This window comes from Ylistrum balloti, unplaced genomic scaffold (genome assembly GCF_031769215.1).
Source record: "Ylistrum balloti isolate Yb309-2 unplaced genomic scaffold, AGI_CSIRO_Ybal_v1 Utg370662, whole genome shotgun sequence".
Taxonomy (NCBI): domain Eukaryota; kingdom Metazoa; phylum Mollusca; class Bivalvia; order Pectinida; family Pectinidae; genus Ylistrum; species Ylistrum balloti.
In genome coordinates this window covers 619173-634390 of record NW_026782401.1, presented here as the reverse complement: position 1 = coordinate 634390, position 15218 = coordinate 619173, and the positions used below count along the sequence as shown (strand labels likewise).

General features: G+C 33.9%; 1 protein-coding gene across 1 annotated transcript in view; it reads right to left on the bottom strand.

Annotated features, from left to right (window-relative positions):
- Positions 1-15218, bottom strand: part of LOC132557353 (homeobox protein php-3-like) — a 109505-nt gene that overhangs the window by 7141 nt on the left and 87146 nt on the right. The window contains exon 5 of the mRNA XM_060221845.1: positions 10886-11402. Coding sequence (XP_060077828.1) covers positions 10886-11387 — 502 coding nt within the window. The 5' untranslated portion in view covers positions 11388-11402. The remainder of the gene's footprint in view (positions 1-10885; positions 11403-15218) is intronic.

The window sequence follows — 15218 nt, the reverse complement described above, 5'->3', positions numbered from 1 at the left end:
TTTGTTTTATCATCATAGCTCCTCTTATTGTTATCAATTCAATGATTACCCTTAACCTCTTTGAACACAATATATGATATCTTGGAAAAGAAACGAAAAGCTATAAGATTGGCATTTAAATGTCCAGAAATGTTCAATAAGCACTTTCAGCATTGCGAAAATCATTGAAAATCGCATTTGAAGAGATCTGGAAGTGTGCGTATCAATTTGTAATCGCCAATTGAGCTAACAAGTTGTAAATGTGGGCTTGGATGTCTCAGCGACCAAGCGCCGTCGAGCGTTGATGGACGGCTGTTCCGCGCCCTGATCAATGGGTGGGGACGTCCTCAGTCTCCCGGTAATACCGGAGTTAATCACAAATAAATGAACCATCCATATTGAATCGTATTGGTCTGCTTTTCTTTATTTCCGTTCTAATGTCGTAAATCGTGGATAGAACGACTAGAAACTTGTGTTAAGGCTTCTAGTATTTTGGGGATCAGTATTCTATTAAACTCCGCTCGTTTTCAAACATTTGTTAAGAGTAATGCACTGAACAACGTAAGAACACCATTGGGACGCCATGAGTCGGCCCTAACGAGGTAACTATGAGCTATGATGTCAGTGCAATGATATGATATTCTGTTAAACTGGACACATTTGGAGGCCTTTCGTTTTCATCCTTTGTCTGTCGATCGAACTATGTAGTGAAGAGAGTATTGTGGAGATTTGGTAATGCTGAAACGATTACCCTTCACGACTTTTTCCTAACGCCATACTGACTAGGTTTAAACACTTACTCTTTCTACTCATCACCCTATGCGTTATCTGTTTGTCCTCAGATGAACCCAACCTAACCAAAGATGTTTAAAGACCTTCCGCGTATTGGCGTTAGAAGAACCTAGCAACTTCTGCGATGACACTCAATGGACAATTGTCAGGCTTTTTACACACAAATACAGGAAAATACGAGAATCTTAGCTAATCGAGAATAGAGAGCGATTTAGTTCGAAAAGAAAAGAGGTAAGCCTAAATGGTGGAGAAATAATTTGAATTAAAATACCAACGTAGAGGCTCAAAATTGCTTTAATTACTATCACACAAAACATTATCACACAATAGATATGTAGGTTTTACTGTTTACCAAATATCGAAAGACCACGTTGATATATCATTTTCCCATGGATACCAAGCAACAACTGAGTGACAATATGCATGTGTTTCTAATCATGTGTAATCGTAACACCACATGCAGTTAATTGAGCTTTTTCCATCATTACCTCTGAAGATGTTGGTTAATGAGAATTCTATAGCGGCCTTGCATTGTCCTTGTAATCTGTATTACTAATAAGTAATTGTTTTGCTATGTTTATAAGCCAGAATTCGCTAACGAAGAAGTATCTTGTCAAGTATCATGGAGGAATCGGATGGCTAAAAACATTCGGAGAGAATACAGAAAAGTACAGTTAGATGTTTGATGACCATGCCGTCGGTGGAACCATAGAAAGTGTAATGAGAAGAGTTATGTTAAGTCTAGAGACATGCTACTGTCGCTACTTCCGCCTCCTTTCCTAGGTTTTGACATCCCCCAAATATATTATGTCAGTCTTATTAATTGGTTTATCTTGATTAACGAGTCCTCAACCTAAGACCATTGAGCAATAGTCACATAAACAACATCCAAATCATATCATTACCGATATATGTACAGGTGAAATATCTATTTAAATTGTAATTAATACATATATAATTCGCACGTGTGTCTAATTTGTAATTAATAGTTGTATTATATCATTTAATAAAAACACTTAATTAATAGATTTATTATACGATTATGTATAAGTTGTAATTAAGAGTTCCATTGTGTGCTAATTAGTGCGTCGTTAACAGTATATATGTCTTATTAACATGATCTACAGTGTGACCACACGAACTTTTAAAATACTTAAATAACGTGTTGACATCGGTGATAGACGTGTTATTGTCACTATATATAGGGGGGTCAGTGGATAATAGACATGACCTCAGCAGAGGTCCATACCAATCAAATCGATCTGGCAAGTTAATTTTTTTTCGTTACCAAGTTGTCATTGAAGAGGATATGCCAAGGTGAAAATGTGATTTCCCGGTAATCATGTCATTTGTTTTAAAAAAAACAGATAAAATGAATGCGTTATTAAATGCAAATTTAACAATCGAGAACAGAACAGAGATGACATTTTGCATCTTCATTTTAGCTGCATATCTGTCAAAGTCATGGCACGATCATGATAGGGCTCGTTTATGACACAACTGATTGCTGCACGTTTATATTTGTCCACACACGTCGGATGTCAGTTGTTTCTGATGTCACTGTAGTGGACATGTATATAGACCTACTAGTCTGTCATGTCCATGTCCGCCATGACAGTAGAGCACTGAGATGATCGACAGAGACCACGTAGAAATGACAGTCAGAACACAGGTAGCATGATGTTTTGGTAGAGAAACTTTTGTGAGAAAATAGTTTTTTTATGTCCGTGGGAAAACTGCTCAAAGAATGTCCACCAAATTTGGAAGCGTTCATCCTAACCTTGGTCATGCGATCCAAGGTGAAGGACTAGATTAACCGAGGCGTTTATGTGACATGCTCGAGTCGGTCAAACTGTATACGAGTTAAAACAACTACTGTCACTTTAAAAAAAATAAAAACCCAAATAACATTCCATCTAAAACCCAAGACAACTGTCCATCTTTGCATTCATCATGCTACATCTAGCAAATCTCTAAAACTGCTTGCTATATAAATGTTGTTGGAAAAACCAATGTACAAATTGCAGGTGTCATACGAATCCCTACACAGAAATATATTTGTCTGCTTAATACCTATTAGCAAGACTAGAATTTATATGCTGTCCAAATATATCCCGTTTGCTATTTCAAATTAAGCTTTTTTCATCGTTTCGCTCTTTGTGAGAATTGTCTTCCTCGATATTCTTCTTCATATGATTATAAACGATGAAAGGACGATAAATCTAGAGGAATGAATTGATGGTGAAAATTTCCATACAAACTGTCCCACAATTGAAATATATCGATTTCCCCACATCGTTCTTTTTCTTTCGGAAAACAACCTTCCTAAAATCCAATTAATAATCTATTGAAATGTTTTCTCGATCACAACTTTTAGACAATCTGATATTCCTGTACGTGTATAGCGTTGGTCTTATATCATGCAAAATTAGCTTCCTGTAATATGGAGCATCCTCCTAATGAAGCTGTTTTGTTAATTGATATCGATTTGAACCGGTAATTAGGCGATCGTATCAGGAAAGAAAACCCAAACTGTGACCATTGTGTCGGTAAAACGGCATGTGTCCTATTTTGGTCAACTATTGTACATTGCTACACCATTAGCGACACAATGACACTGTAGAACCAGTTGAGAATATTGAAATAGTGTAACCCTTTATTATTTCTCGCAACAGTCATATGATTCTTTCTTCACTGATACTGTCGACAGAATTATATCTCTAAGAGGTTCCTTAAGGGAATTCAAAACCTAAAAAATAAAACTGTTCTGTAACCAGGCACCTGCAAACACATGACTAAAGTGTTTGCACAATTCCCATCAGTAAAAAAATCGCATATAATTGTTTTTCGATATACGAACTCGTTTTTTTTTTTTTTTTCTAACGATTATTGGTTTTAAGGTTGATCGACTTTGGCCTTTGAGTCCCCTCGGTATTTTACCCATACCATGAGGACAACACAACCTTTTTTCTGGACACTGTGTTATTTCACATTTGCAACACGCTTGGTATGCATGACGTATCAAAGTTTATTATGAAATACAGTAATGTTATTTTCTAACGATTCTGATTTTTCAATTTTTATCAAACATGGCGGATGGCGATGTCAGTGTGACACCACATACGGCTGTGTTGGCTAATGGTTGATGTTCCCGTTGCATAATTGCGTGGCTCGATGACATATCAGCACAACCTATCTTTTGAATAATAAACATATTTATCATTTTTATTAATAAACGCTTGAGAAGAGAAAAAACGCCAACTACTGAATTTCAACAATACTAATAACCCGTCTCAAAGGGACACCAACTTCAAACGTTAGAACTACGTCGATGTAATGAATCAATATCTTTTGCGTGTTTGTAATTAATGAGTTATGTACATTAAGGGGACAAGCTGTCAGTTAGGGTGCGATGTTAAGGCGGTCTCTGGCCTGGACAATCATTCGGACAGATTAATGTGACAAAATCCCGAGTGGACACTAGGAATGTTGAAGTGGACAGGAACTGTAAGACGTTGTGTCGCCACTCGCGTCGATATATGTATCCATCCGCCATGGATGACCATGAATTGACCGGTGTGACGCTTACATACTAAAATATCATTGTATAATCGATATTATTGCATAACACTGTGATATACGGAGTTTAAAACTTTACTTTAAGAAATAAACGAAGATCAAAAATAATCGGCATTATCGTTGGTACGTTTGTTATCCGGGTTAGTTTAAATCTTAGCGGCTCCGATGACAAACATCAGCTAGTTATAAAAATGAAAATTGTTTCTAATGTTTGTGATCATCAAGTACAAAACTACAACTCGATACCAAATTACGGTCAATTAAAATTGCATAAATGAATAGACCGTGAGTATTTACACCCCTTAGCGACGACATTTTAGTATATAAAAAGGACTGCTCGGTTAATTTTATATACGTGTGTCATGTTGGAGACAAACGGATCCACCCATTATGTCTAGCCACTGTATTATTGGTTGGCTCAGTCAATTTAACAATGTATTGTTAAATATGTTACACACACCATTGTATATTTTGCACATCGAGATTTGTAACAAGATGTAGGCTGTCTTGGTCGGAAAGCAGCAGATTTCTAACTTTCAAAATATATTTATCATTTGAAGCTATACGTGTACCGTGTCAGAGGGGGGTTAGACACCATGTCGCACTTGATATAATGAAAAGTCAATTCCAAAACGCTAAGAACATCAGGTTTCCATTAGTTGACGGTATCTGGTCTTACCGCTAGGTTAAATTGAGCACAACGCTTACATCTAGTGGCGCAGAATTAATGATTAATTGAAAGGTATTGACCCTACTGTAGCTTACAATCATATATAGTGTATTTAACGCTAAAAAACAGAGTAAAGTTGAAATGTAGAAAAACTCAAAATTGTTCCGAAATAAGATGACAAAATAGCAATTCATACATACATTTTACCAACAACAGTGTATCTTCATAAATAGGCATCTTATATTATCAATTAAAACAAAAGTATCAGGTTTGTCTGTGAAATATTTATACCTATAACAGGTCGCCGTGACGGTGTTTATGAGTGAGCCTGTACTCTCGGTTGCCCATGAGTGGTCATAACGATATCGCCATGGATTGCTTCTAGTGGGAATGTGGATCAAGGTCTCCAAAATAATGTATTTACGACTGACTTCATCAGTCACACGAGTTCGATACTCCATTGATAGCTCAGGACTTACTCTTGTTCATGTATATCAATACAGACTCGTAAGGACTGGATCAATACTCAAAATCACACGAAACACGATTTCCTGACGTCTAAAATCATTTACCAAAGATCTCACTTTATATCGATTTTACCTGAATATTGATTTAACTTTATCCCTATCATCTAAAGTGTCAATGACAATATTTTAATGATTTTGTGACCAAAGGATTGTACTCCCAAGACGTATATATAAATAGGCCCTTTTGAATACAGTGTAGTTATATATTCAGAGTTTATTGAATAAGGTATTTAACTGTATTGTGCAGTTCTTTATACAACGGTGTCTTATTTCCTCATCTGAGTTCTATTTTTTAACATTGATTTCGAGTAGTGTCATTTGTTACACTGCAGGGTATCGTACCATGCAAACATGATTACAAACTACGAAATATAGAGATATTAGATAAACACTTGATCCTGCTTTCAGCTACATATACTAACTATAGACTAAGAATTAGGAGTGAAGTGTGAGGGGAGAGGGGCAGTGATAAATAACAATCCCAGGAAATGCCTGGGTCTATCTTGATGTGAGATCCACGGGTTGCATTCTCCTCAGCTTAAATACTACAGTAACCACAAAAAGAGAGTTTTAATTCACTACCTGTTCAATATCATCTTATTAGGAACGTTTGCCCGCATTATTTCATTTTCAACAACTGCTTGATAGTCATTGACGAATCTCAGCAGATCCGGTACAAAGTGACAGGTGAAAAATCACCTCTTTACAACAATGATGTAATTGTTGACACGGCTTTGGATGGTTACAAGGTTAACATAACGGGCTCTCATTTTTCTTCTGGCGAGTAGATGTTTGTCTGATGGAAAGTAATGCATCAAATTCATTTGACAGCTCCTACAAATTGCCTCTGTTGTGGTCATATTGACTTTGTCCAATAGGCCTGATCGATCTATCAAAAAGTTGGACAACGCACAACAACAAAATACCTCATATTGTCATTATAGCGTTTATGAAGAGATACGATGAACAGACACCTGCTGTTATACCAAGATATCCATATCTGTGAATATTCATTTGTTCTTGAGTATAACCTGAATCTGGTCTTTCTTCTCCTATCCACAGAGACAAAAATATAAGCTTTGAGAACAGAAGATATATCGAATAACTTCAATTATCAAAAATACAGATCGGTATTCGGTATGAATTATTGCATGGTGTTATGTGGAGTTTATGACATGTTAAGACTTTTTTGTCACACGGTACAATAGTATTTGCCAAATCAAATTATAACTAGTTTCTCTATCATCCTTTTTTTCAATTTTTCTCCTTTAAACTTCCATGTACATATGGCCAACTTGATATTATATCTACGAACCACCTAGCATTAACCACATTTATCATTTGTATTTTATGCAATTTACTGAGAGCATTGATAAGTCAAATATCCATTCATCTTTGATCCAAACTTGTCTATTACACACATGGCACAGCAAATTGTTATGTCATTAATCATTGTGTTATTTATAAATATCATATCTACAAACAAGATGTATATTTTTCAATGAGTTTCGAATAAGTATGTTCAAAATTCTATGCAGTGTTTTAACAATGTGAAATGTGTTTGCAGATAGTTATACTATCCCCCATTGTTGTGAATGAATTATTCTGTACCATTTTCACTATGTGCGCTAAAATACCATATATTTTCTAAAAATGAAAATATAATCATATATCTACACAAGAAATAAGAAATTTGGTCATTTTGTTTCTTTTATAATCATTTATAAGTACACCCTAACCAAATATATAGGTTAAGAATAAACACTAAAGCGATTTTATTCTACTGTATCATATAATACATAGTTTTGTCTATTTCTATTGTCAAATAAAGACATGAAACCTGACACCCAAACAAATAATATCAGGCTTCAAATTGAAACTTTTAAAGATAACATAATACATATGCCGGAGGAAAATTTGCTCAGTAAGGGTAAGTTAATAGTTACCTTAAAGATTTGGAAATATATATATATATTAATATATTAATCAAAGAAGTGTCTCAGTATTCTTGAAAAAGTTCAGACGTTAAACAAGATATTTATTTGTGGGTGTTAACATAAAGATACAGTTGAACAGCAGACAGATATTTGTTTTTACCTACGAAGATCGAAGTATAGCTATATATATGAGTAAGGATTGACAAAGTACGATGTAGCCCACGTCAAGTTTACCTGACAGGTGAGAAAAACACAATTAGACATTGTCAGATTTACAACCGGCTATTGTTTAAAGATAACTAGGATGTTTCATTGACATAGTAAAGAGTTTGGAAATCCATAAAATACCATCTTAAGTTTGACATGGTGTCAGGTTTATAACTCCCTCCTTATTAGTGGACCCAGGAAGAGTACATTGTACCTAGACGTAAAAATACTGTTACAAAGTTCAGGGGGGAAAATAGAGCCTAGCAAAAATATTTCTTGGTTAAAAAGATATAAAACTATTCCTTGAATTTACCGATAATAGATTTTGCCCTGTCAATTTGATTTATAGAATGTTTTGGATATGAATAATGTAAGTGTTCGCACAAGCATTGCCAATTTAATATATACTATAAAACTATAAAAAGTGATTGGAAGTTTCAAGTTTACAGGAATATGTTCTTGTCAATAGATAAAATATGTTGTACCTATTTGATAAGGTAAATTGCTTCTATATATCTCGTGTATAGTATTTTTTACCATTTTTATATTTTTTTTCACAATTTTGGTAGACAACAAACAAAACATTGACCTACTGGTTGAGTGTATAGGAAATATTGGTTATAGCATATTAACATTTGGACAGCATTTTCTAAGTTTTATGTGAAAAAGTTATGTGATAATTTACGTTCGAAATTACATTTATGTTAGTGAACATTTTCTTGAATTTATCTTACAGATATTTTTTAATATTCATATATATATTTACATATATTGTAACTCATTTCTTTAAATAAACACTACTTGATTTGTTTTGTAAGTTTCCTGGAAATAGCAGGAGATTTGGGAAATAATTAAAAAAAAATAACAAAAAAAAAAGTAAACAGATTAAGATGTGTTAAACAGATGAATTAATCAACTGGTTTAGATATAATAACACAGTAGGCTTCCTTTATATGTATGCAGAATAATTCTATATAAGAATTAGGTGTTCTGTGGGATCTGTCAGGTTGTATATAACAAGCTCTATACCTGTAGTCATATTAATCTTTTCCCTGGTTGTCATTTATCACTTCTAATAGCTGCAGGCGAAGTGTTGGATATTGTATTTACTTTGACCACGTAGAAGATAATACAAGTTACAAACAAAATTCATCTGTTTACATTTCATTTCTCTTAATCACGAACAAAAGAAGAATTTTTTCCTACTTTTATGTATTTTATTACGTAGATGTTAGTGTTAAAATTGTTTCAGACTAATGAAATGCTTTGATCATTTAATTTTTTTTACTTACATAATGACAAGGCTTTCGACAATTCCTTCTAATTAGGTCTTGATTATTAAAGCCTATAATTCATACCACGAAATTTATTTGAGATATTTAATAAAATGTGTCTTATTTTATTTATGTTCATATCCTTTTGAATATATGCTATATCTTATTTTGACGCCTTTCCTGCCTTTCTGGATGTCATTAACGTATTTTATTTCATTAAAACCAGAAATTTCGCATTTCAATCTTGATGTCAAGAATAATATTAAGTCTATAGGGTCATAGGTACATGTAAAAGGTCCTACATACGCGCGACAATTTTTACATGATGCAAAATTGTTGTATTATGAAACCAGATGGTAACTTAAGAATAGTATATATATCTCGTTCCCCGAAGACTTTTGTTGGCTGTACAAAATGTTCTCAAAAGTCGTAGTTTGTCATTTTTGTTCACACTGAGACATTATATAGCATCAGGTTACAGACAATATCCCCAAAGCTGTGTAATTATAGTGAAATAAAGCGTACATTTACAGCATATTCAAAGCTATAGGCCAAGTTGACTTCATCCATTTTACACTATGGAAAAGTATACGGTTTCAGAACTATGCTTGAGGGCCGTTTAATATTGAAAGTACAGGGTTATGTGGGAGGGAAAGGGACGGAATCTCTCCCTTAAGGTAATGATAGGGAAGCACGTCGTAAAATGCTGGGTTTAGGGGGCACCATCTGTGAACAACTATGCAAACACCGAACTCCTAATAGTTGAAAATCAACATTGGTCTGTATACTGTTATTCAAGGAAACTTGAGATGCATATTGCCAGTTCAAAGATATATTCATTTCAACTATATCTATAGACCAACATAATATTACCAGATATTAAGCTTCAGGTTACTTCTTCCTCAATTTCAAACGGTTTCGATAGTCGTTGGAACGATAAATCAGTAGTATAGTGTTTTAAAATTTTACAACATACAGGAAAACATCATTTTCAAAAATTATATTTCATTTCATTTGTCTATCTGGGATTTTTTCTTAATAATAAATCTTAAAGTCCTTCGTTTAATTTTATTCTCTTAAATCATAAAAATAATTAGTACCTTGACGGATGATATAGGTACCATGTCAATTTTTAAAATTTGATATTTATAGGTAACCGATATCTCAATTAATTTCATTTCATTGAAGAGCTGAGTTTGTGAAAGTTATGTGGTTATATACCTAAACTTCAAATCCGTTATTCATTTATTGGTATGTTGATGCAGATTTTTTTATTTTTCCTTTTTTTTATAACACGTTTTCGGTTAGCAGAATATGTGAAATCAATGAATCACTCACAGGAAACAGTAAAATCAAACCAGAGTTATTTCCCTTTCAATCTGAAATTGACCAAAAAAAATAAAAAAAAAAGACTGGTTGTAGGGTAATCTGGCATTCCATAGCTGCATGGTGGTATTATTGTGTTTTTTGGAATGCCATTTTTCATGCTTACAGGGAATACTTAAAAGACTTGGACAACTCTAGGCGTGAATTGAATATAATGGTTATGCATCATTATACTGTAATGGAAATATGTATGTGATGTCTTACGGGTTATTACTGGTATATATCTATGTTCATTACACATGGCTTGTGATTTTATTATACTTATCTTTTTAATATTCAAGACGTAATTGAGGAGCTGTTTAAAAAAATGAATACAGTCTGTCACTTTTGGATTAAACTCGATTTCAGGACAAGAATTATACATACTCATAGCAGGTCTTTATTTTTTTGAAAATCCAGCATAATTACCCAACCTAATTTTGACAAAATCCCTCTCTTCTCTGAATGACCACTACAATATGTCTATGGTTTGTCCATCCATCTCTACCCCACCTTAATAACCACACACCGAAAGATAAATATGTAGATACAAACCTTGGTTTGGGGAATCCGAGTTGGCGCTCCTACAGTCGATGTCCCTGCCCGGGAGAGGGGGAATACCAGGGGGCATGTCGGGATAAAAACTTCCATTCGTGTAGCCCGGGGGATGGGCAGCTTGATACATATCTCCATACAAGGGATAATTCCTCATGGCTGGCATGTTTAAAGGATTCATGTGATTAAGCTGCATCTGTCTACAATTTATATAGTCAGCCCCAGCACTCGTAAATGAGTTGTAGGGAGATTTGGAGTTCATGGCGGAAAAGGAGGCTCCGAGTTGGAGGTTGCTATAGGAAGACATACTGGAACACGAATTATGACCTGTGATACTCCCTGCGTCGCTTGTATAGTTTGACCAGCCGTTCTGTCCGGATCGCCCGATGGCCGAATCTTGACCCCCGGGACTTGAGCTGAGGATGCTGGACACTGTTGTTGTCAATCCGTTTGGATAGAACGGCAGGCTTGAATGCGCTAACAGATTATTGGCTGTCTCCATTGCTCAACATTACACCTGCAAAATATAGACAACAACAATATGATAGTATAATGTTTCTAAATATTCACAATACAATTATAATAGTTACTATTATCGTTTCCGTCTAAATATGATAGTTCCGGAACTCCAAACAGCTATGTACAGACAGCTTCCTATTAGAAATAACTTAGTTTTTTATATAACATCTAATCCACCAATGTAGGTATAATATGCATTTGTATACTCCTGTTTATAAAATGTCTTTTCCTGGTCCGTTTAACAAGCTATATCCTTGGTTACAATATCTATGACCGTATGCACGCATCCATATTAAGATATTTAGTATAAACACGCATCCGTATTAAGATATTTAGTATAAACACGCATCCGTATTAAGATAATAAGTATAAATACTGTCAACATCCGTGTAATATTAGATATACAGGAGTTTCCGAATAAGACGGTTATGAAATTATCTCAGAAATAACTTGATCCTGAAAAGATGACTTATATACAGTAGCTGTCTTCGAGTGACCTAACCATATTAATATTACTGTATGTGTTACCATAGACATAACAAAGATTTAATTCGAAGTATCACAGCAATCACAAAAGAAACGTCAACAATCTTTTAAACGGATTTTTCATCAAATACAGAAACAGAAAAACAATTTACATGATGTAAGATACATATTTTTTTTTGACATATCATCATTGATGTTTTACATCTTTTCTGGCTAGCACTTTAACAAATATCATTCTTGCTATTGATGGCATATAGTTTAACCTTGGTTAAACATCATATCAATCTAGAGAAATTGATTGGCAAAGCTGTTCGGTGGATAGCTGTTTCGTTAGAAGAGTTTCATAAATATTTAATATGTGCTGTGTTAAATGTTGTGGAAAACTCGTTCTGCACTAGACGCTTTTTTAAACTATCGGGTATTTTCTGAGTTTTTTAATGGTGGTTATAAACGGGCACCTGTTTAATAGAATAACGAATTAGAAATATTATTCATCATTTCAAATGAGTTTTGTAAAGAAATAAACCTTCTTCAAGCTGGTGTTTTATTTCTTCTTTTTCTTTTGAACAAGAACTGATTAAATATGAATTTCATAGAATTTCCCCACGAGAAAAACTCGGTATAAACAACATCTCATCCAAAATTCATTTGCAGTAGTTTGATTAAAAAAAAAAACGATGGAAAAATTCGTTGGTCAAGAAATCCTGTTGGTTTTTGAAATACTTCGAGAAACATTCATCGAGTATGTCAAAATGTATAAGAGAATGTTTACGCAAGAACGACTACATATGAAGGATTGCATTAATTTTACATGAATCTTTTGTGAGACTACATTACGACAAACTACACAAACTGCAATATGATACCTTAGGTTTTTATAAATATTTACATAACAACAATATTATGGAAATTTAAAATCCATGCATCTCATCTGACACGTAAAGAAAATGAGTAAACTGATAATGTATGTATGTACAGTAAAAAATATAAATAAAAAAATATTGCAAAGCATTTATTTGAAAGATAAAGAATATGTTTTTCTTTGAGCTAGCATACAATGAAATCATTTTAAAAATTCATTGCATATACCAGAACATTTTAGAGTTAACTCTATTGTAATCATGCTTTCACTAGCAGAGAAGAATAGATATTATGGTAGGATATTCGGGCCATTTCTTAAATTATTATTATTCATAGTTTAAGGCCTATTTCTAATTAGCGAAATGGCAATAAGAATGCAGGTGTGGGAAAATGCATGCAATTTTAATTCAAAGCTTTAGTTACAAGATTTCTGACAAAACATTAACTACATACGTTTTAAGACACATCAATGAATTTAATCCCATAAAGATCATTCATCTATGCTGTTTTATGTTTTCTGTTTTAGATAACGCATTTTATTTTGCATACAATATCTGATATGTGTAATTTTCATTTGTTAAATTATAAGGAAAAAAACTAAGCACCATTTTGTTTGTGTTTAATGAACAAAAATACGTACATATAAATGGGTTTATCTACTTTTTATAGTGTGTTAAAAAGTTGAGTTATAAATTGTCGTATTGACAGCATAGGTGAACAGTCTGTAAGAATGAAACCAATTTTACATAGTTGAACACCTGCTCATTCACAATGTGTGTAGTCAATGATTTTTTCATTCATGATCTCGAACATTATGGGTTTTTTTTCGCAGATGCGTTAATGAGGCTAAAACCTGATAGAAGATATGGTAGACGAAAGCTTTGTGAAATTTCGGAGGTCTTTGGACATTTACCTATTAATCCTGTATTGTTGCATTGTAAGAAGCTGGTATGTACCCAGTATAATAAACCCATTAGGCGAGAGTGCCGGGTGCCACATGTAATTAGCTAGCTAACGTTTCACCGAGGATGAGTATTCCAAGATTTTATCTGACCCAACGCAATCTCAATTTGCAAATTTCAATACGAATGTAATTCGTCAAAACTGAAAATGTAGTCTTCGGGACATGCATCATAGACATTAACGTGGCAAATATATTATTCATACACAGACACATTAAAAAAGGAAGCGGAGGACAAATGATTTTGAATGCGATTTAAAAAGTACTTACACACTTACAACCCTACACATATATATGTATACATATATATATACAGACCCTGTTAGGTGAGACACTGTGAATGAGATGAAAGTCATTAGGACCCTCGTAAATCTAACAAGGTGCTTTATGATACATATACACCGCTAAACTTTAACAGTACTTATAAAATCATCATAAATTGTAATAAACTTGGACTTAATATGACAGAGCGTTTGGATTAATGTTTGGGAGATGTTGATACAAAAATATTACAGATTTAAAATGAAAGATATTGAATCATGATCAGTAATGGATCAATGTATCAAAATGATAAAAGGAGTGAAAAAATCTATCCTTAAAATGATATCTAAGAGAATATAAGCCGTGATATGCAAATGAATTAACAGTAGGATTGCCAATAAATATAACACTACCACAGTCCTATACGATTGGAATCATTCAGTGTTTCGTATATTAGAAATAAACGTGTGTATTGAAATGTTTAAGACAGTGTCTCAGTGCATCTGTGTTATCACTCTATCTCCCCCTCCCCCGGGTATAAACTGTATCACTACATTCCGGGTCACCGGTTCCAGTTGATTAGGATCCATATAAATGAGAATAAAACTAAACATCAAACGCATATAAAAACACACATAAAATTATCAATTAAATTTAGCTATGTTTGGACTTGAGATGGTACGGAAATATCCAAGTATAGATACTTCCGCGCTGTAGTCTATACGTACCTTGCTACATATGTATTCTCATATTCCATTCGATCTTTGAGTTTTACTGTAAAATAACTACTATGTACGTTTGGTCCTTAACGCCACTGGCCAGGCTATCAAAACCATGCTCTCTCCAAAACAATATAAACACTAGTAATGTGTCGTATACGGGCTGAGCGAGCCTGCCTCACTGTACGATACACAACAACCTATGACCTCGCATATCACACACAGAGAGCTAATAAAAATAAGGGATATAGCCTGCAACCACGTGATAGACTTCAGCCAATCGGCGCCGAGTAATTCAGAAAATCCAGTCAGTCGGAAAGATACGGCTACCTTGTGAATCAAGACGAATTTAACGAAATCTTCGCCGTGAGATAAAAATGTATTAAATATTTACCACAAAAGATTTTCTCTTTCTTGAATTAATCGAAATCCTCTGTTTATGATACTATTGGGGGTTACATCTCTGCTTTATAGCTGGTAAATCTCAGTGAGGACTGTGGCTATGAATATTCATAAAAACAGGGTT